The following is a 23878-nucleotide window of genomic DNA, read 5'->3' as shown; positions in this document are numbered from 1 at the left end:
AAAACCACTGGACTAAGGAAGCTGATGAAACAGAACAGGAGTTTCACTGGGGAGTGAGAGGTTTGAATAAGAAAAGCTTTAAGAGTCCATGTAATAGCTTTAAAAAGAAATGTCAGAAACAGTAAGAAGGGAACCCAGACCTTAAAGAAAATTTGAGATTTTATTCCAGGAAGGCAAAATATGGGGCAGGGGAGGCAAAAAGGAGAAATTATAGAAAAATAACAATCAGAAAAACAACTCAGAAAAAAACTGAAGCAATTTTAGCTTTTTTTCACATATGAGAACAAAAAAAATTTCAACTATATTATTTTTTCAATAAAAAAGGGGGATAAGAAATGAAGCATGCTCTTTCACAGGAATCAACACAAGTGAAGCAGCTGAGTTTCTGATTCTTTAACTCATAAAAGGAAGAACTCATTTACACCACCTAACCTCAAAGACTTACGAAGTACAAAGATACAGTAATCAAGACACTGGTGCTAGCATAACAAACAGATTGAACAAATAGAGCCCACAGACACACACTTATATTTCAATTAATTTTTGACAAAGGTGCCAAAGAAATTCCATGGCGAAAGAAAAATCTTTTCAATAAATGATGATGGAAAAGTTAGGTATCTATATGAAAAACAAAACGCAATCTCTATTCACACTATATATAAACATAAATATGGATGATTAAACAAAAACTAAAACTACAATGCTTTAGAAGAAAATGTGTGTGAATAACTTCACCACTTGGAGATAAGAAAAGGTACCTTAGGTCACAGAACACAATAACCATAAAAGAAAACAACTGATAAACTAGACTTCATCAAACTTAAAAATATCTGCTCATCCAAAGACACCATTAAGAAAATGAAAAGGCAAGCCATACAGTGGGAGAAAATATTCGGAAAGCATCTATCTGACAAAGGATTGGTATCCAGGATATATAAAGAACTCCTACAACTCAATAATAAAAAGACAACCTGATTAAAAACAGACAAAAGATTTGAACAGACATTTCAGAAAGGAAGATCAACAAATGGCCAATAGACATAAAAAAGTGTTAAACATATTAGTCATCAAGGAAACACAAGTTAAAACCACAATGACACTATCACACAACCACCAGAAAGGCAAAAATTACAAGGAGTGACCATCATCAAATGTTGGTGATGATGTAGAGCAACCAGAACTCTCATATATTGCTGATACAACCACTTTGGGAAAAGTGCAATTTTTTATAAAACTAAATAAACACCTCACCCTATGACCCAGCAATTCCACTCCTATGTATTTACCCAAGAGAAATGAAAATATGTCTTTAAAAAACTTATACAAAAATGTTTATAGCAGCTCTGAGCTGAGAACTTGGAGTAGCCCAAATGTTCATCAAGCAGAGAAGGGCTTACACTAATTGTGGTATATTTATACAATGAAAGAAAACTCAGCAATAGAAAAGAATGAATTAGTGATACATATAACAACATGTATTATTTAACAAAACATCATGCTGAAAAAGATCCTTACACCAAACAGCACAGAGTGTATGATTCCATGTATATGAAATTCTAGAACAGGCAAAAGTAATCTATGGTGAAGGAAAAACCAGAACAATGGTTATTTGAGGGCAGGGGATTGACTGGGAAGTGTTATGGCACTGTCTGTATCTTGATAGAGGTTTGGGTTTCATAGGTATTTGCTTCTGTTAAAATTTATCGTATGTTCCATTGGAGATTTGTACAATTCATAGTACATAAGTTTTACCTCAAAGAAGAACAAAAAAAAATAAAAACTCAATTTTAGTTAATGACACAAAAGAAGAGAAAAAAACTGAATTTTAGTTTAAGTGTACTGATATCTGTCTGTAATTTACTTAAAAATGCACCAAAAATTAAGAAGGATTAATGGTTGAATAGAGGGGTAGAGAGTTGCATATGTATGTGATAAAGCAAATTTAGTAAAATGTTAACTGTGTAATCTAGTTGGTAGGTATATGAGACTTCATTGTGTAATTCTCTTATGTTTGAATATTTTCATTTTAAGTTGGCAAAAGGGAGAAGTACTCAAGAACTTAGAGAATCAATTTTTTCTATACTCTGCCAGTCTTAAGCAAAACTGAGAAGTGAAAAAAATGTAACAGTTTTTTCTAATAAAGGTATATTGGTTTGTCAAAGCTGAGATAAAAAAAAAATCCCTTCCCCATTCTCTTATTTCAAGAAAAGTCAATACAATGAAATAACCTTTCTAAAGGGTAGTGATGACAGGCTACCAAGCCATAAATAGATTCAACAAATTAGTGTTTTTGTGGTAAACATGACAAGACAAAGTTCTTATCCTTATTTCACGCTCTAAAATTAAGAAGATTACTTCTTTACTCACCAGGTCATTAGCTTGATCAATTGTAAAAACACTGTTGTTTACTCTATTACCAACTTCAATATGTGCATCAGCTAATGATGAAATAAGCTGTTTACACTCATTCTGCATTCGTGTGAATGGAACGGCAATTTCATCATAATATAAATGTTCTGAAAGGATATCAAGTAAACGTGGCTGCACAGCTAGGGTAACAGCTCTACACTCCTAAAATATAACAGACAACAAATATTCAGGGCAAATATGTAAACATAATTCTAGAAATGCATAAATCTTCGCTTGCAAACTACCAAGTCTAAATTTCTATTGATTTTGAACCTATATTCTGTTATCTCCCAGAACAACATAGTTATTAGTTGCACAGAGAAAAGGTATCACACCCAAACTACTCTAAAATTTTAATATGAATGACTATAGCACATGCACATGGAACTATTACAATTCCATTAAACTTTCCACTTAATTACTCTTACTTTATTCTGAATTTATTCCAAGTTTACATATATATTATATACCACATTTTAAATACCAGATTTTAAAATATACAACTGTAAAAAGAAATCAGTCAGAAAAGAACACTTAGCATGCACTAAAAATGTTATTTAAAAACTCATTAGATTTCTTAACAGTTGAACCCATAGCTTCACATGCCATACTGTAGAAATGGATATATAATTTAAAGGCTACTTACCTGCCCCCAAATTTAACTAACCCTTCCCACTCTCTCTGGTTGTTGCCTGCCCCAACCAGAGGGGGAATGACCTCAGTGGTGAGCCATGAGGGGTTCTGTGGGATCTGGGTGATCAGCCTGGGCTTCACAGAGTAAGTCCAGAGAAGCTCTGTGAGGGTCCAGAAACCGAACTGTCAACACTTGCTGCTGAGTCTGAGAGGCACAAAAACACAGCATCACTGCCTCTCCAGCACACCGAGTCCTGCCTAAAAACAGATGAGCCTTGCTTCTTTCCAGAGGCAAAGCTGGGGTTTCAGTTGCAATAGAGCATGGCTCAATTACTTTTAGACACAGCTCTGACAAACTGCTAAGAGGCAGTAACAAGCAGCTCTCACAGCAAGTGCAGACAGTTAAATTTCCAGAATTCCAGTCAATGGAATAAACAAAGCCAGCAGGAAGTTTCTCTGATTTACAGAAGCAAATCTTACACAAAATCATACGTCTTACTAGAAGTTAAAAATTAAAGGGGCTGCAAGGGAATGGCTTATTTGGAAACATAAAGATTTGGGTTTAAATGTGGCAATTTTATTCTTCCTGTGACCAAAAATCTGCCCTTGCTACTACTCATAAAAATGGATTTCTATCAGTCAAAGCCTCTTATCTATTGTAGTCCTCAAGTACAAGACTGGGGGTTCTAAGAAAAAAGTCTAGGGTTAAAGGCAAATGAGAAACAATATTGCAATGTAATTTGAATACTTTTCTATAAATGCTGGATCTTTATACAGAGAAAATTTTCACTTTTCTGTTTGTAAAATATAATGAAAATAATCCTAACAGCTAAGGAAACTGGTTTAAATTGTCTTCATTTATTTTTGGGCAAAATCTTACCTTCTGTAAAGCAGCCCATTCACAGATTACCAAAGCTACACTAATTCTCTGTAAGGCAGATTTGGAGTTCAAATGGAAGAGCAGTAACTGGCCAAGGGATTCAGCTGGTTTAATTTCTTGGGTTACCACATTTACACCTGGATCACAAATACAACAACAAAGTGCTCCTAACAACCTAAGAGGGAGAAAAAAAGAAGTTACTATAGAATTGCTTGAAGTTTCCCCTATTGAAGCTATAACTTTTCCCAAGGAAGACATAACTCCTATCTTATCTTCGTAAAAATATATAAATCTTACTTTTAAAACTTCAAAAACATTAGAAACTTTTTCTTACGCTTTTTTTTCCTATCTGTAACTAGTGTGATAGAGGAAAGACTGACAGACACATCAGAGGAATCTTTTGGTTAAACGACTTTTGAGTTTATGTATACTTACTTGGCTGCCATCATTCTAGCCCGCATAACAACAAAATCCCTGGTGGCGGGGTCTTCCATGATGGTGTCTGCACCTGCAATGTACTCCTGGAGTACTTCTTTATTCTGGCTTTGGCCTTGACGCACCTTACCACCTGTTTTTTCCTAGAGGGAATAAGGGGGAAGAAAACAATAATTAAAGATTAACCATTAAAATTTAATAGACAACATCAAAAACACTCTCATTTGTTATAATCCCAGTAAAATACAGTTCTTTTCACAAAATTTTAATGGATAAAAATTGCTATGCATTTTGTCAAGGTTCTAATGATATAATTTTTCCTTATGTTACAATAATGATATCATGCTTATAATAAAGCAATACAGATGTCTTACATGGTTACTGTATTAATAATTATGAGTTGAAAAAAATAATAATAGTTATGAGTTGAACATACAAATACATTATGTCCCTCTACACTTACCTTGGCTCTAGCTTTTACTTCCAGCAGCATATTTAAATCAATAGGTAAATGAGAAGGCTGCATCATTAAGCAAAGCCAAGCACCCATCCATGGACAAGCAGCTGCTACCACATACTGAACTGAAGCCTTGCTCAACAATTCCATCCAAACCTGCAGAATGAAAAGGGAACAAGAAAGTGAAATTTTTCTAGCAAGGCCTAAAAAAACCTAACACTTATTTTTAGGGATATTGAATCAAAAGAAAAAAAAAAAGGAGGAAATAGCACAGAGATTAATTTTAAAATTCAATATAGAGGCTTATTTTTAAATACTGTTTTGGGGTAGGTAGGTTCATATACTAAAGAAAAGTAATACACGAGAAAGTTTTTTAAAAAAGGAATACAAAGTTATTTTCCTCAGTATTTTATGAAAATCACTTAAAAAAATAGATACCCATAAAAATAAGTTATCAAAATCTCAGTAAGTCTCTGAAATCCTTTGTATGTATCATAGAGCTCAATATGCAGTCGTATATTCAACACTGCTTCAATATATAATAGCTCCTATAAATAACCTCTGCTAAATTCAGAGGTAGTAATATCCTAGTATAAATTAAGAACAGTATAAGTCTTGATTCATGATTTTACTCAATAAAGCACCTTTTTTGATGCCTAGCATTAAATGGGCTAGGGCCAGCATGTAGAAATAATACCAGTGTTAACCCAAGGCTGTTAACAATGAGCCACCTCAGAGGTCAATGATTCAAAACTAACTTAACAGGTTTTAAAGGTACAACAGTGCCATTTCCTCCCATAAATATTATTAAATACATCAAATGGCTATTCTTTAAAGGTTCCAACACATATGACCAATCTTGCTAAGTAATAAAAAAGTACAAGTCTAAACTATGACAATCAGACTCTATATATTACCAATAAATCCCAAAGATACTCTGCAGGATCAATAAGCATGCTGATAAACAGCAAAATGAGTGATGGAGAAAAGCAGTCTTTCCTTCATTTTATTTTCTGTATTGAGGCTATAAAGAAAGCGCTTAAAACGTTTGCCAGGTAGGTCACACAAGCAGCAGGGCTAACCAGGACTTAACTACTATATTCCATAAGAAGCCTATTTCCTTGTCTCATTTTGCAGATCTCCAGACTATTCAAATATCTTGGATGATTTCTAATTTCTTAAAATCCCTGATCAACAACAGTACAGAGTTATGAAAATTTTTTTACATCTACCAAGATACTGGGAAAGGAGTACAGATATATTCACCATATACCTTGTGAATGAGGTCCAGAATTTCCTGGCTGCTTTCCAAAACACAAAACTGAAAAATGTGTCGAAGCATATCAGGAAGGATAGGTATAAGCCAAGATGAAGAATTCTAAAAACAAAATAAAAATTATAGCATATAATTCTTTGGTGTTAGCTTATTTTAAAAGTTGTAAGTCAAATAACAGAAGTACTACCATGAAAAGACCGTATGACTTCATCAATAATGTTCAACTGGTGATAAATTTTGACAAGATTCTGGAGCAACAATACCACATTTATTATTCCAATGGTTTGGAGAAATTAAATGGCACACAATCTCTAGGAAGCTGGAGAAAGTCTGATTATGATTAACAACACTGAATTGTGCTTCTGATAAACTGAAATCATCCTCTGTATGGGAGCAAGCTCTAACCAGCAACAACTCTTTGGTTACATTATATATCACTGCTTAGTCAGGGAAATTCGACAAATGATCAGATTACTGCTGCTGTGCTAGATAAACAGTTTAAGTTCTATGTGCTCACCATTAATGCAAGTAGTGAACTGTAAGATGATATCCAACCTAGAAAATTCAACTTTGAGTTCACTACAAAATTAAGGCAACTGTTCTTTTTTTTAATATATATTTATTTTTAGCTATGTTGGGTCTTCATTTCTGTGCAAGGGCTTTCTCCAGTTGCAGCGAGTGGGGGCCACTCTTCATCACAGTGCGCGGGCCCCTCACTGCCGCGGCCTCTCCCGATGTGGAGCACAAGCTCCAGATGCGCAGGCTCAGTAGTTGTGGCTCACAGGCCTAGCCACTCCGTGGCATGTGGGATCTTCCCGGACCGGGCACGAACCTGTGTCCCCTGCACTGGCAGGCGTATTCCCAACCACTGCACCACCAGGGAAGCCCCAAGGCAAATGTTTTTGTTTTGTTTTGTTTTCTTGCAGTACGCGGGCCTCTCACTGTTGTGGCCTCTCCCGTTGCGGAGCACAGGCTCCGGACGCGCAGGCTCAGTGGCCATGGCTCACGGGCCCAGCCGCTCCGCGGCACATGGGATCTTCCCAGACCGGGGCACAACCCCGTGTCCCCTGCATCGGCAGGCGGACTCTCAACCACTGCGCCACCAGGGAAGCCCCAGGCAAATGTTTTTAATCTATTTTGGGTAAGGGACCCTTTGAAAATCTGGTGAAACTATACACAGAGGAGGAACCAAGATGGCAGAGTAGAAGGACGTGCTCTCCCTCTTGCGAGAACACCAGAATCACAACTAGCTGCTGGACAATCATCGACAGGAAGACACTGGAACTCACCAAAAAAGATACCCCACATCCAAAGACAAAGGAGAAGCCACAATGGGCTGATAGGAGGGGCGTAATCACACTAAAATCAAATCCCGTAACTGCTGGGTGGGTGACTCACAGATTGGAGAACACTTATACCACAGAAGTCCACGCACTGGATTGAAGGTTCTGAGCCCCACATCAGGCTTCCCAACTTGGGGGTCCGGCAAGAGGAGGAGGAATTCCTAGAGAATCAGACTTTGAAGGCTAGTGGGAACTGATTATAGGACTTCGACAGGACTGGGGGAAACAGACTCCACTCTTGGAGGGCACACACAAAGCAGTGTGTGCATCGGGACCCAGGGGAAGGAGCAGTGACCCCAGGGAAGACTGAACCAGACCTACCTGCTAGTGTTGGAGGGTCTCCTGCAGAGGCGGGGGTGGGCTGTGGCTCACCATGGGGACAAGGACACTGGCAGCAGAACTTCTAGGAAGTACTTGGCAAGAGCTCTCCCAGAGTCTGTCATTAGCCCCACCAAAGAGCCCAGGTAGGCTCCAGTGTTGGGTTGCCTCAGGCCAAACAACCAAGAGGGAGGGAACCCAGCCCCACCCATCAACATTCAAGTGGATTAAAGTTTTACTGAGCTCTGCCCACCAGAACAACAGTCAGCTCTACCCACCACCAGTCCCTCCCATCAAGGCTCTTAGATAGCCTCATCTGCCAGAAGGCAGACAGCAGAAGCAAGAAGAACTACAATCCTGTAGCCTGTGGAACAGAAACCATTCACAGAAAGACAGACAAGATGAAAAGGCAGAGGGCTATATACCAGATGAAGGAACAAGATAAAACCCCAGAAAAACAACTAAATGAAGTGGATTGGAGATAGGCAACCTTCCAGAAAAAGAATTCAGAATAATGATAGTGAAGATGATCCAGGACCTCGGAAAAAGAATGGAGGCAAAGATCAAGAAGATGCAAGAGGGCTTCCCTGGAGGTGCAGTGGTTGAGAGTCCGCCTGCCGATACAGGGGACACAGGTTCGTGCCCCGGTCCGGAGAGATCCCACATGCCGCGGAGCGGCTAGGCCCGTGAGCCATGGCCACTGAGCCTGCGCATCCAGAGCCTGTGCTCCGCAACAGGAGAGGCCACAACAGTGAGAGGCCCGCGTACCGCAAAAAAAAAAAAAAAAAAAAAAGAGAAGATGCAAGAAATGTTTAATAAAGACCTAGAAGAATTAAAGAACAAACAAACAGAGATGAACAATACAATAACTGAAATGAAAACTATACTAGAAGGAATCAACAGGCAGAAGGATGGATAAGTGACCTGGAAGACAGAATGGTGGAATTCACTGATGTGGAACAGACTGAAGAAAAAAGAATGAAAAGAAATGAAAGCCTAAGAGAGCTCTGGGACAACATTAAACGCAACAACATTCGCATTATAGGGGTCCCAGAAGGAGAAGAGAGAAAGGACCCGAGAAAACAGTTGAAGAGATTATAGTCAAAAACTTCCCTAACATGGGAAGGGAAACAGCCACCCAAGTCCAGGAAGCACAGAGAGTCCCATACAGGATAAACCCAAGGAGAAACATGCCGAGACACATAGTAATCAAATTGGCAAAAATTAAAGACAAAGAAAAATAATTGAAAGCAGCAAGGGAAAAACGACAAATAACATACAAGGAAACTCCCATAAGGTTAACAGCTGATTTCTCAGCAGAAACTCTACAAGCCAGAAGGGAGTAGCATGATATACTTAAAGTGATGAAAGGGAAGAAACTACAACCAAGATTACTCTACCCAGCAAGGATCTCATTCAGATTTCATGGAGAAATCAAAAGCTTTACAGACAAGCAAAAGCTAAGAAAATTCAGCGCCACCAAACCAGCTCCACAACAAATGATAAAGGAACTTCTCTAAGTGGGAAAACAAGAGAAGAAAAAGACCTACAAAAACAAACCCAAAACAATTAAGAAAATGGTCATAGGAACATACATATCAATAATTACCTTAAACATGAATGGATTAATAAATGCTCCAACCAAAAGACACAGGCTTGCTGAATGGATACAAAAACAAGACCCATATATATGCTGTCTACAAGAGACCCACTTCAGACCTAGGGACACAAACAGACTGAAAGTGAGGGGATGGAATAAGATATTCCATGCAAATGAAAATCAAAAGAAAGCTGGAGTAGCTATACTCATATCAGATAAAATAGACTTTAAAGAATGTTACAAGAGACAAGGAAGGACACTACATAATGATCAAGGGATCCATCCAACAAGAAGATATAACAATTGTAAATATATATGCACCCAATACAGGAGCACCTCAATACATAAAGCAACTGCTAACAGCTATAAAAGAGGAAATTGACAGTAACACAATAATAGTGGGGGACTTTAACACCTCACTTACACCATCCGAACTGAAAATAAATAAGGAAACACAAGCTTTAAATGACACAGTAGACCAGATAGATTTAATTGATATTTATAGGACATTCCATCCAAAAACACCAGATTACACTTTCTTCTCAAGTGTGCACGGAACATTCTCCAGGATAGATCACATCTTGGATCATAAATCAAGCCTCAGTAAATTTAAGAAAATTGAAATCATATCAAGCATCTTTTCTGGCCACAACACTATGAGATTAGACATCAATTACAGGGGAAAAAACATAAAAAACACAAACACATGGAGGCTAAACAATAAGTTACTAAGTAACCAAGAGATCACTGAAGAAATCAGAGGAAATCAAAAAATACCTAGAGAAAAATGACAATGAAAACACGACGATCCAAACCCTATGGGATGCAACAAAAGCAGTTTTTAAAGGGAAGTTTATAGCTATACAAGCCTACCACAAGAAACAAGAAACATCTCAAGTAAACAATCTAACCTTACAACTAAAGGAGCTAGAGAAAGAACAACAAACAAAACCCAAAGTTAGCAGAAGCAAAGAAATCATAAAGATCAGAGCAGAAATAAATGAAATAGAAACAAAGAAAACAATAGCAAAGATCAATAAAATTAAAAGCTGGTTCTTTGAGAAGATAAACAAAATTGATAAACCATTAGCCAGACTCATCAAGAAAAAGAGGGAGAGGACCCAAATCAATAAAATTAGAAATGAAAAAGGAGAAGTTACAACAGACACTGCAGAAATACAAAGCATCCTAAGAGACTACTACAAGCAACTCTATGCCAATAAAATGGACAACCTGGAAGAAATGGACAAATTCTTAAAAAGGTATAACCTTCCAAGACTGAATCAGGAAGAAACAGAAAATATGAACAGACTAATCACAAGTAATTAAATTGAAACTGTAATTAAAAATCTTCCAACAAACAAAAGGTCAGGACCAGATGGCTTCACAGGTGAATTCTATCAAACATTTAAAGACGAGCTAACACGCATCCCTCTCAAACTCTTCCAAAAAACTGCAGAGGAAGGAACACTCCCAAACTCATTCTATGAGGCCACCATCACCCTGATAACAAAACCAGACAAAGATACTACAAAAAAAAGAAAATTACAGACGAATATCACTGATGAATATAGATGCAAAAATCCTCAACAAAATACTAGCAAACAGAATCCAACAACACATTAAAAGGATCATACACCACGATCACGTGGGATTTATCCCAGGGATGCAAGGATTCTTCACTATACTCAAATCAATCAATGTGATACACCATATTAACAAACTGAGGAAGAAAAATCATACGATCATCTCAACAGACACAGAAAAAGTTTTTGACAAAATTCAACACCCATTTATGATAAAAACTCTCCAGAAAGTGGGCACAGAGGGAACCTACCTCAACATAATAAAGGCCATATATGACAAACCCACAGCAAACATCATTCTCAATGGTGAAAAACTGAAAGCATTTCCTCTAAGATCAGGAACAAGACAAGGATGTCCATTCTCACCACTATTATTCAACATAGTTTTGGAAGTCCCAGCCACGGCAATCAGAGAAGAAAAAGAAATAAAAGGAATACAAATTGGAAAAGAAGAAGTAAAACTGTCATTGTTTGCAGATGACATGATACTGTACATAGAGAACCCAAAAAATGCCACCAGAAAACTACTAGAGCTATTCAATGAATTTGGTAAAGTTGCAGGATACAAAATTAATGCATAGAAATCTCTTGCATTCCTATACATTAATGATGAAAAATCTGAAAGAGAAATTAAGGAAACACTCCCATTTACCACTGCAACAAAAAGAATAAAATACCTAGGAATAAACCTACCTAGGGAGACAAAAGACCTGTATGCAGAAAACTATAAGACGCTGATGAAAGAAATTAAAGATGATACCAACAGATGGAGAGATATACCATGTTCTTGGATTGAAAGAACCAAAATTGTGAAAATGACTGTACTACCCAAAGCAGTCTATGGATTCAATGCAATACCTATCAAATTACCAATGGCATTTTTTATGGAACTAGAACAAATCACCTTAAAATCTGTATGGAGACACAAAAGACCCCAAATAGCCAAAGCAGTCTTGAGGGAAAAAAATGGAGCTGGAGGGCTTCACTGGTGGCGCAGTGGTTTAGAGTCCGCCTGCTGATGCAGGGGACATGGGTTCGTGCCCCGGTCCGGGAATATCTCACATGCCGCGGAGCGGCTAGGCCCGTGAGCCATGGCTGCTGAGCCTGAGCATCCGGAGCCTGTGCTCCGCAACGGGACAGGCCACAACAGTGAGAGGCCCGCATACCACCAAAAAAAACACAACAACAACAAAAATCAAACAAACAAAAACATGGAGCTGGAGGAATCTGACTCTGACTTCAGACTATACTACAAAGCTACAGTAATCAAGACAATATGGTACTGGCACAAAAACAGAAACATAGATCAATGGAATAAGATAGAAAGCCCAGAGATAAACCCACCCACCTATGGTCAACTAATCTATGACAAAGGAGGCAAAGATATACAATGGAGAAAAGACAGTCTCTTCAATAAGTGGTGCTGCGAAAATTGGACAGCTACATGTAAAAGAATGCAATTAGAACACTCCCTAACACCACACACAAAAATAAACTCAAAATGGATTCCAGACCTAAATGTAAGACGGGACACTATAAAACTCTTAGAGGAAAACATAGGAAGAACACTCTTTGACATAAAACACAGCAAGATCTTTTTTGATCCACCTCCTAGAGGAATGGAAATAAAAACAAAAATAAACAAATGGGACCTAATGAAACTTCAAAGATTTTGCACAGCCAAGGAAACCATAAACAAGACGAAAAGACAACCCTCAGAATGGGAGAAAGTATTTGCAAATGAATCAACGGACAAATAATCTCCAAAATATATAAACAGCTCATGCAGCTCAATATTAAAGAAACAAACAACCAATTCAAAAATGGGCAGAAGACCTAAATAGACATTTCTCCAAGGAAGGCATACAGATGGCCAAGAAGCACATGAAAAGCTGCTCAACATCACTAATTATTAGAGAAATGCAAATCAAAACTACAATGAGGTATCACCTCATACCAGTTAGAATGGGCATCATCAGAAAATCTACAAACAACAAATGCTGGAGAGGGTGTGGAGAAAAGGGAACCCTCTTGCACTGTTGGTGGGAATGTAAATTGATACAGCCACTATGGAGAACAGTATGGAGGTTCCTTAAAAAACTAAAAATAGAATTACCATATGATCCAGCGATCCCACTACTGGGCATATACCCAGAGAAAACCATAATTCAAAAAGACACATGCACCCCAATGTTCATTGCAGCACTATTTACAATAGCCAGGTCATGGAAGCAACCTAAATGCCCATCGACAGACGAATGGATAAAGAAGTTGTGGTACATATATACAATGGAATTACTCAGCCATAAAAAGGAACGAAATTGAGTCATTTGTTGAGACGTGGATGGATCTAGAGACTGTCATACAGAGTGAAGTAAGTCAGAAAGAGAAAAACAAATATCGTATATTAACACATGTATGTGGAACCTAGAAAAATGGTACAGATGAACCAGTTTGCAGGGCAGAAGTTGAGACACAGATGTAGAGAACAGATGTATGGACACCAAGGGGTGAAAACCATGGTGGGGTGAGGATGGTGGTGTGCTGAATTGGGCGACGTGGATTGACATGTATACAATGATGTGTATAAAACTGATGACTGGGCTTCCCTGGTGGCGCAGTGCTTGAGAGTCCACCTGCCGATGCAGGAGACGCGGGTTCGTGCCCCGTTTTGGGAGGATCCCGCGTGCCGCGGAGCGGCTGGGCCCGTGAGCCATGGCCGCTGAGCCTGCGCGTCCGGAGCCTGTGCTCCGCAAATGGGAGAGGCCACAACAGTGAGAGGCCCACATAACGCAAGAAAAAAAAAAACAAAAAAAAAAACAAACTGATGACTAATAAGAAACTGCAGTATAAAAAAACAAACTAACAAACAAAAAACAACTAAACTTTCTTTGGGTTATTTGTATGGACATATGTTAATATAAATGTTTCAGACATTACATGAAATTTCTAAAAATCTTATATGTCCTGGTATAATGTTATAAGTCATAATTCTAGTTATTACTTTAAAATGTATATCTCAGAAATAACTAAATTTCCTTGTCAATTGCATTACTATGAACTTGCATCAAATCTTTAACCGTGGTCATTTTTAAGTCTTTTGTCATTTACAGACTGGTGTACTGGGTCTACTCTGATGCTTTTGCAAATGTGTTCCTATAAAAGGGTTTCATCTTCAAGTAATTCATGGAAAAGACTGACAAGTACAGGTTTCTGGTAACTGACTATACTGCTGAACTGAGTGAATAAGCATTTTCAGAACTCTAATGGAGAACTGATGAACTCATAAAAGTGCTAACAAAAGATCAAGATAAAAAAAATTAATTTCATGGGACTGAGTGAACTGATGCGGATGATTATCATTTTTGTGACTTTCTGTTTGAATAAAGAAAAAAAAAATCCCACAAGGACTCAGAGGCAAAAATTATACAAATCAATTTTCACTGCAAAGTAAAGGAGCTGTTACAGTGGAGGTTTACTGGACTGAATGTCAATATTATGACAAAGTATGAGTGTGTTTCGTGTTTGGTAATTGCAATCATTGTTGCTTTTGTTGTGGTCATCCATTTACAATACTTGGTGTCAGTCTATCTGTTGTAGAAATAAAATACAGTGTGTGTGAAAAACAGTATGGAGAAAATAGACACTTGATAATACAAATACCTTTGAACAACAAAAACAAAAAACTATACGCAACCTTTTCTGAGAAAAATACACGTATATACACACTTAGATATAACATTTTGCTTTCAGTTTCAGGGGGTTCAGGGATTTCCTTAAGCCCAGGTTTAGAACCTTAACCTAAGGAATTTCTCAGCAATTCAAAAGCCAACCCAAATCAAGCAATCAAATAGTGCTTAATTAAATATCTATTGTGTGCCCAAAATTCTAAGAAAAGGAATCTCACATGTTGTCTATTGTTCAAAATTACAAGCTTGTTGAGAGCTAAAAATTCTATTAACTAGTTCACAGTACTTAACATTAACTCCTTCCACAATTTTTTTTTTAAAGCAAAAACTATGTTGTCTGGAAGAGACTGAAGAGAAATTTGAAAAACTTAACTGAAATTCCAGAAAACGAGAAGATCCAGGGATAATGTATAACTCAGAAAGCTACCTATAATTTTCTAGCCAGTGGAAAACTAACAACCCTGGTCCTATCTTTTTAATATGTTGCTCAAAATGGTTTGAAAGAAGTTTAAAACAGACTGCAAAATCATCAGCTGGGGGAGCCTACTCACTGATTTGCTATGCCTTAACTACTTTCCATTGAAAGGGAAAGGGAAATTGGAAAGAAGAAAAGTTCTCTTTCTTTTCTCAGCAGAGAGAATTAGGGACAATCTTAATAGAATTAGGAAAGCTGTAACAGCAATAACCAAATAATGTGATATTACTCTCCCATAATTTCTTCTCATTTCTCCCCACAATATTTACCAACTCTCTTAATTCTCCCCTAACCCCATCACTGGAAATCCAAATAGTTGCTTGTAGATCCCAAAGCCACACCTATAGAGGAAGAGTTTTCCCCTATATTTACGATGAATATAATATAAATTGTAGTAGCCTTCTCAGGCTATAATCTTTCTTACTGTAGTAAATTCTACTTTATAATTATTAAAAACAACCAGGGGAAGAAAGGGATGAAAGAGCACAGGGTAGAGTATTTTTAGGGTAGAGAAACTATTCTGTATGATACAATAATGACGGAGAGATGTCACATTTGTCAAAATCAGCAGAATGAACATGCAACATCAAGGGTGAAGCCTAGGGAATTCCCTGGCAATCCAGTGGTTAGGACTCCGCACTTTCACCGCCAAGGGCCAAGGTTCAATCCCTGGTTGGGAAACTAAGATTCTGCAAGCTGTGTGGCGCAGCCAAAAAAAGAAGAGTTAAGCCTAATATAAACTATGGACTAGCTGGTAATGATATGTCAACGTTCGTTTACTGACTGTAACAAATGTACCATTCTGGTGTGGGATGCTGATGGTAGGAGGAGGTGTGTTTGGGGGAGGATAGGGGGTATATGGATGGGCACTCTGTTTAATTTTGCTCTAAAAAGTGGTCAATAAATAAACAAAAATAAAATTTTAAAAATAGAGAGGGCTTCCCTGGGTGCAGTAGTTGAGAATCCGCCTGCTAATGCAGGGGACACGGGTTCGAGCCCTGGTCTGGGAAGATCCCACATGCCGCGGAGCAACTAGGCCCGTGAGCCACAACTACTGAGCCTGCGGGTCTGGAGCCTGTGCTCCGCAACAAGAGAGGCCGCGATAGTGAGAGGCCCGTGCACCACGATGAAGAGTGGCCCCCGCTTGCCACAACTAGAGAAAGCCCTCACACAGAAACAAAGACCCAACGCAGCCAAAAATAAATAAATAAATAAATTTTAAAAAATAAATTAGAAAAATAAAGAGAAACCAAAAACCTAACCAAACAAAAAAAAACCTGACCCAGCATACGCAGATCACCATCATCACAGGAACCAGTATTTTAAAAAACACAGATTCTCCAGTAGCACAACACAAAGTCTGCCTAGCAGAAAATACAAGATACAAAATACAAGTTGGGAAAACAGCCGCAGGCCAAATTCAGTCCATTTAAACAACTGTGCAAGCATCTCCTTTTAGATATGGTTGCAAAAAGTTACATGCTTTAGCTCACTATTAGTATTTTCTGAAAATATTGCTAAGTACAATTTGGCCCATCCAGAGTCAACTTGCCTCTTGCAAATCTGAAAGTTCGTCCACCTGCTTTCATTAATTTTGTGTCTTCCAGTAGACAATGATTTAGGCAGGTAACCTAATGTTGTTTTTATTTATAGTTTATTAAATTAAATTGGTTGGGGAGTAGGGTGCAGTGAGGGGTGTAGTACTTTCAGTCCTTTAGACATTATCCACCTTGGGATTTTCCATTCCAAAATTTTAAAAAATAGTCAATAGACTTCTAGTATGCTACTAACTAGGAGTATACTAGTCAAAAATTTCCCTCCTAATCTTAGGTAAAGTCTGGAAAGTTCTGACGACTTTAGTATTAGTCTAGCAGAGTGCAATCTAAAACACAGAAAAATTCCTACCACAGACTGTTTACTTCACCAGGTTTTTTTTTTTTGCGGTACACGGGCCTCTCACTGTTGTGGCCTCTCCCACCGCGGAGCACAGGCTCCGGACGCGCAGGCTCAGCAGCCATGGCTCATGGGCCCAGCCGCTCCGCGGCATGTGGGATCTTCCCAGACCGGGGCACGAACCCATGTCCCCTGCATCAGCAGGCGAACTCTCAACCACTGCGCCACCAGGGAAGCTGCCTTTCACCAGGTTTAAATTAACTATAACCTGGACTACTACAACTCAAGTTATAAGTAAATTCATGTTTTAAGAGGGCTTTTGAAAATATTCTTCTGTTTTGTGTTAAATAATTAACATGATATTAGCGCTAGCGCTTTATGTTACTGCTAAATGTGGTCCCCAACATTTCTATAGTGAGGGTCAGATAGAGAGGAGGGCATTTTATGGGAATTACTCAGGGGAATGAAGGACAGTTATTTAATTTGATGAGAATGGGACAGTCTCTTTCCAGCTCCTTTATTCAGATTGGTGTTCCCTCCTGTGTTCTGCCTTCATGGAACTAATAAGGAAAGCTGATGACAAACAAAAATAAGCCTATCAGACATGTCACTGTACCAGAAAATCAAGGTTAAACTTCTAGCCACCTATACTCCCTTACACTCTATCCTTCAGCCGGACCAATTTCCTTTCACTTCCTCTTTAGTGCCGTCATGCTCACTCCTACTCCCAGAGTTTAACACATGCTCCTTCCTCTGACTGTTACCCTGCTCTTCACCTGGTTAAATTCCACACATCCTTCAGGTCTCAGTTTCAACTTCACTTTTAGCTAGTGGGGATCCAGTAGCACTGTCTTCTTCCCCTACCAGATACTTACCTCATTATGTATTGATGGTTTTATGAAATGACCATTATATAATTATAAGGGCTTGTCTAGTTGTCTTCTCCTGTCTTGCTTAGTTTCCTGTCTTAAGTTCTACAGAAGGGCAGAGATCTTGTCTCTTACCAATAAGTATCTAGAAAATTGTAGGCACACGGTAGGCACTAAAATATCTGTTGAATAAATCCATCTTGCTTAGGGGAATGGTCCAAAGTCACAGGGAATAGTTGGTAATATGCAAAATTTTCCACAACTGTAGTTGGCAATAAATCCCTAACTGGCAAAATTGGCATCTTAGGTGGGATAAGATCTTGCCAGTACCATTTTGCTATGCCCCCTCTTTTATCTTCCCCCAAGCACACCTACAAAGTGGGCAGATGTGGGAAAAAAAGCAGCAATCTGATTATCATTACCATGAACACCTGATTCCTGCCTGCAGGCAAATGCATCAGCATTTCTATCTCCATATCAAATGATCTGGGGTTGCAGGGAAGAAAATCTGGAAAGAAGCTACAACAAAGTGATGAATCATACTGAGTTCTGTGTTCTTCCACTAATTTGGTCTGAAATCCTATTTTGGCCCACTGCCAAAAACAAAAACAAACCCAATTCTATATTTAGACAATTTATAATGCCTTGTTTTATTTATTTGTCCAACCAATATTTATTGAAAGTCAACTAAATATATAAACTTTGCTCTCCTCTTTTCATACCTTTATAAAACCTGGTCAATACCTAATTATGCTAATGTTCTCAAATGCCAAACTCTCAGTCAGCTCTATTCTTTTGGTCTTTCTTTCCTTCTCTACATATGCATATGTTAAATTTTCTTACACCCTGGACTAAATATGCCCCAAATTCCAACTCAATCTCATGTATGTCTTCATGCTAAATATAAGCGTCATGCTAATGCTTGCCTTTCAAACAAAAATCAATACTGTATGTATTGAAATTCTGGATTGACTCACAAAGTGACTGATGCAAATGGAATGGAAAAGTTGACCCAGTCAACAAAACATGGCTAAACTAGAGATTAATGTCCAGAAGCATATTTTCCTAGATCGTGAAGTCGAGTTCTGGTTAAAACAGATAGTGGTTATCAAGACTAATTAATCTAGACATTCCAGTACAGTAGTTCGCTGACAGACATATACATTCATAGATAAACTCGCATGAATTAACAATCTATAGAAAGGAAAAACAAGTAATGACTCATGTAAGAATAGAATCTAAAAAAGAGTGAATATATGGGTATGTATAACTGATTCACTTTGCTGTACAGCAGAAACTAACACAACATTGTAAATCAACTATACTCCAATAAAAAATAATTTTTTTAAAAAAGGAAAAGCAAGTGATCAATTACTTCACTTTGTCAAACTCCTAGTTCAGCAGAAAAAAAAGTTACATCTTGATTTTAAGTCATTACCAAATGAAATTAATTTGGTTTGCTTAAGTTCTTATTTCATACTCCGAGAAGCCAGGCTTGCCAATACTTTCATATGTTAACAACAGAGATAAAGGCACAGGGATTAAACAATTTATTTTCACAGATGCCAAGGTATGTCATATGGAAGTGTAAAACAAATGAGATTTCGGGAATTCCCTGGCAGTCCAGTGGTTAGAACTCTGCGCTTCCATTGCCGGGAGCCCGGATTTGATCCGTAATCAGGGAACTAAGATCCCGCAAGCTGCATGGTACAGCCAAATAAATAAATAAAAGAAATGAGTTTATTATTTCATAAATAACTATATTAACTGTGATGCTACACAAAAACATTTTAGAGATGAGCATATCTGCATATGCACTTTTCTTTTCCCATTTTACTGGAGTATAACTGCTTTACAATGTTGTGTTAGTTTCTGCTGTACAACAAAAGTGAATCAGCTGTATGTATACATATATCCCCATACCCCCTCCCTCTTGAGCCTCCCTCCCACCCTCCTTATCCCACCCCTCTAGGTCGTCACAAAGCATCGAGCTGATCTCCCTGTGCTATGTATACACACTTATGATCGGATAAATTTTAAGATTTAGGATATACTCCTTATAAAGTTTTCTGGTTTTACAAAGCAAAACAAAACACAAAATTACTAAAGATAATCAAAATACTTCCAATGGAACAGAGGCATCAGTCTTTATGAGGTACTGATGCATTGAGCTACGGTGAGGTTTGGCCTCACCAAATTACCTTGGAATTATTGAGGGGAATAGGTTGAGAAGCTAGGAACTGAAACCAAAACAGAGCTAACTAGTAAATTAGCTCTGAAGTTTTTTTCACTTTGGACTTAAGGTGACTTCATATTCAGAAATGGGAAGGCAATTCAAGAGACACATTCCATTTTGTCTTCTAAAACTAGAAGCTGAAAGTCAGTGAGAATTGGATCTAAATCTGAGTTGAGTCACTTACTGTGAGATGTGTAACTGTGAGCTTGGGAAGGTTTCTTAATTTTTGATCATCAGTTCCCTCATCTGCAAAATAGGAATGGCAATAGCCACCCCATTTATAGTGCTTACTGAAATTCACAGCATAAAGTTAAGCTCTCAATAATAGCCTGGATTATTATTACTACAATTACATATCATTCTTACACCCTAGAATACAAATACGATTTTGAAATTGTTAGGAAAGATTTCCAAGAAGGGTAAGTGTTAATTATTATTGTTATGTCTGTACTATTAATAATTTGTATTTGTACGGAATTAAGGCACTTTCATATACATTATCTTACTTGGTCAATATATTACTCTGAAAAAGGATCAATAGAGATTATCACCAGAGGGTTAAATAAACTCGATCAAGGTCATAAAGCTAACAAATGGTAAAGCTAAGGTTAGAACCCAGATTCTCTGTTTAGTTAAGGGATCTTTTCATTAAACCACTGAAGAGGAAACAACAGTGATAGAATGCAGCTCAGAAAAAAGTAAGGCAAGCTATATGAAGGTATATTTTATTGTCACAACAGGCCTAACATCTGTAGTCCAAATTCCCTGGAGCCAAATATGTTTTAAAATTCAGAATTTTTTCAAATTTTAGAACAGTAATGAGGTTGTATATACCATATGTTATGTAATATCCTCAACAGAGTCTGAGACAGCATCTGAATAAAATATATTAATACTTCTGCAGCAAAATTTGTGAATAGGCACATTAAGTAAGATAAAGACTTATTCAGAATGGTCAGGTTTTTCTGCCAAATAAGTAATTTTATAAGCTGACCCAACTTACAAAAGTGCTGGATTTCAAAATTGCAGGTAAGAGACCATGGGCTTGCATTTCAAGAGTCTGTGCATAGCTATTAATCAATCTATAATAACTATCAGGTAATGCCATGGGAGGAACACAATAACAGATGAATGCATCATACATGATTTACTCTGCTATCTTCTCAGAAGGCAAATAATGTTGCCAAAATCACAAGATTAACAATAACCATTAAATAAATGCTTTTCACTGCATAATGACTTTATTTAAATAATGTTTTAGATAAAGAAAAATCATAGTGAGTTGTAGAAGTCAGAATAACTGACCTGTTTCCTGAAGGAAAGTTACAGCGAGGAAGAAACGGAGCGAATATTTAAGAAAGAAAATGTGTGTGTATGGCTGGGGGCAGGTAGTGTTGGTGATGAGCCATGTACAAAGATACTCTCATCAAAAGAACGTAACATGGTTACAACTGGGATACAGGGGTAGACGTGGACAATTTTCTTAACTCCAGGTTACATATTAGGGAATAGCAGAGGAAAAGGCTGACAAGAGCCAAATAACAGAAGAACAAGACAGACAGGAATTTAATTCTAATGTAGTAGGCAATGACAAATTACTAACAAGTTTGCAAGTAAATGAGGCTATGGTCCCCCAAATTATCCTGAGATTTAACTCAAATTCTCCCCTTTTAGAAATACTATGACTGTGTAGAAACTAAATATACAGACTGATTCCAAACCTTAAAGAGCCAACTATTAGGGAAAGGACAATAATATTTTTTTATAAATATACAGAAGAAAGAAAATGGGTAAATTAGAAAATAGGTGATGTTCTAAGGGGGTTACCATTTAGTCTTTATATTTTTCATGAAAAAAACTTGAAGCAAGTAAGAATTATAACAAATGCCAAGTGTGGATAGTGGATAGATGAATGTTGTTTTATAATTCCCTCTTTTTTCTATTTAAATAATTTCCCAAAATTAAAAAAAATGAAAAAGAGGTGGTGGTAGTAAGAAAAGTAATCTGAAAGGGTTTGGCTTTATAGTATTATTTGGGGAAAAAACAGAACAAAATATCAAACAAAATAGTAAAGGATATACGTGGGGGCCAAAAAGTGGAAGGTACTAAGAGTGGGTGATATGCACCATAACTACAGCCTCCAATGGTGAGGCTACTGGAGAGCAAGGCTCAGGGCAGTGACGAAGCACAAAATAATCCACATGCATCAATATTAAGTTTCACTGACAGCAATGCTTTCAGTAAAAAGACACTCTGAAGATACAGGATAGATAGTAACAATGGGAAATTTCATTAGTGACACCATTAAAATTTTTTTAAGAAGAGAAAAAGAAGAGGCATAGATAACAAACACAAAAGGACATAGGAAATACAATAAACATTAAAACCTAGAAAAATAAAGGATTATGCACATATCAGAATAACTGGACGGAAGATATGGAAGCAGGATAGATTTAAATGTCTAAAAGGAGGAGACTGGAAAAGCTCTTTTGTTCAATACAGTCTGTATAACTTGCCTAATTTGAAACTGACATATTATTCAGAAAAATGAGATGCTTATAGAAGTATTAAAGATATTAGATGTTAAATAGGAAGAAGTAAGGGAAGATGACTTTTTTTAACCTTATCAGCCAAATCCTCCTGATCTTTCAGCACTTAGTCTAGCCTTCAATGCTGCTTCCTGACACCTATCATATTCTGGTCTTCCATTATTTATTTGCAGAGGTTATTAAACTTATTACATAAGAGTCTTATCACAATCATACCATAAATTTTTTCAAGGTAAGAACCATGTAGGATTTTTTTCTTATTGATAATTTCCTGTAACACCCTGCACTGAATTTTACATAAATTTATTTAACAAATATTGAGGGCCTATGCATAAGTGATGGCTGACGTACCACAAATCACATACAAACACAATAGAGTTCTGGTATAAGAAATGACAGTCATCATCATCAATCTTTTACATATGCTAAGGCCAAAGCATTCATTTACAAGCCAGTAAAGGCAAATTCAAATTTGGTCAAAGGACCTAAATAAATAAATAAAGCCCTGAATAAAAAGAAATCAACATCACAGAACACCGTACAGATGTTTTCACAACCACATAATTTTAATAGCCAATATCAACAATCATTGAGGACTTCCCTGGTGGCACAGTGGTTAAGTATCTGCCTGCCAATGCGGGGGACACGGGTTTGAGCCCTGGTCCAGGAATATCCCACATGCTGCGGAACAACTAAGCCTGTGCACCACAACTACTGAGCCCACGCGCATAGAGCCTGTGCTATGCAACAAGAGAAGCCACCGCAATGAGAAGCCCGCGCACTGCAACCAAGAGTAGTCCCCACTCGCCTCAACTAGAGAAAGCCTGCACGCAGCAACGAAGACCCAACACAGCCAAAAATAAATAATAAATAAATTTATTTAAAAAACAAACAAACAAACCAATCACTGAGGGGCTAAAACAATTTTGAAGGGGATATGGAGCAATTTTGGGATCAAAAAATTTTGAAACATGAGAGGAGGAGCCAGATTTTAAGATGGACAAAAGTGAGAAATCACAACTGACAGCTGAGAGGAAAAAAAAAAAACACCTAGGAAAAAGCAACTGAGAAAGAAGCAGTGTGACTCATGTATCTCAATATTCCCACAGTATACCGTAATAAGCAAGCACACTATTGACCAATAAATCATACTGGTGACTCATTCATCAAAAAATATTAACGTATGGGCTTCCCTGGTGGCGCAGTGGTTGAGAGTCCGCCTGCCGATGC

At 37.6% G+C, this 23878-nt stretch overlaps 1 protein-coding gene across 1 annotated transcript in view; it reads right to left on the bottom strand.

Annotated features, from left to right (window-relative positions):
* BTAF1 (B-TFIID TATA-box binding protein associated factor 1) overlaps positions 1-23878 on the bottom strand; it is a 96728-nt gene that overhangs the window by 31702 nt on the left and 41148 nt on the right. The window contains exons 15-19 of the mRNA XM_007471554.1: positions 6088-6192; positions 4821-4970; positions 4358-4500; positions 3923-4097; positions 2368-2571 (exon numbers count right to left, since the gene is read on the bottom strand). Of these exons, the coding sequence (XP_007471616.1) occupies positions 2368-2571; positions 3923-4097; positions 4358-4500; positions 4821-4970; positions 6088-6192 (777 nt within the window). The remainder of the gene's footprint in view (positions 1-2367; positions 2572-3922; positions 4098-4357; positions 4501-4820; positions 4971-6087; positions 6193-23878) is intronic.

This window comes from Lipotes vexillifer, unplaced genomic scaffold, assembly GCF_000442215.2.
Source record: "Lipotes vexillifer unplaced genomic scaffold, Lipotes_vexillifer_v1.1 scaffold325, whole genome shotgun sequence".
Lineage (NCBI taxonomy): Eukaryota > Metazoa > Chordata > Mammalia > Artiodactyla > Lipotidae > Lipotes > Lipotes vexillifer.
The sequence above is the reverse complement of the archived record's forward strand: the minus strand, read 5'-3'. Positions and strand labels throughout refer to the sequence as shown.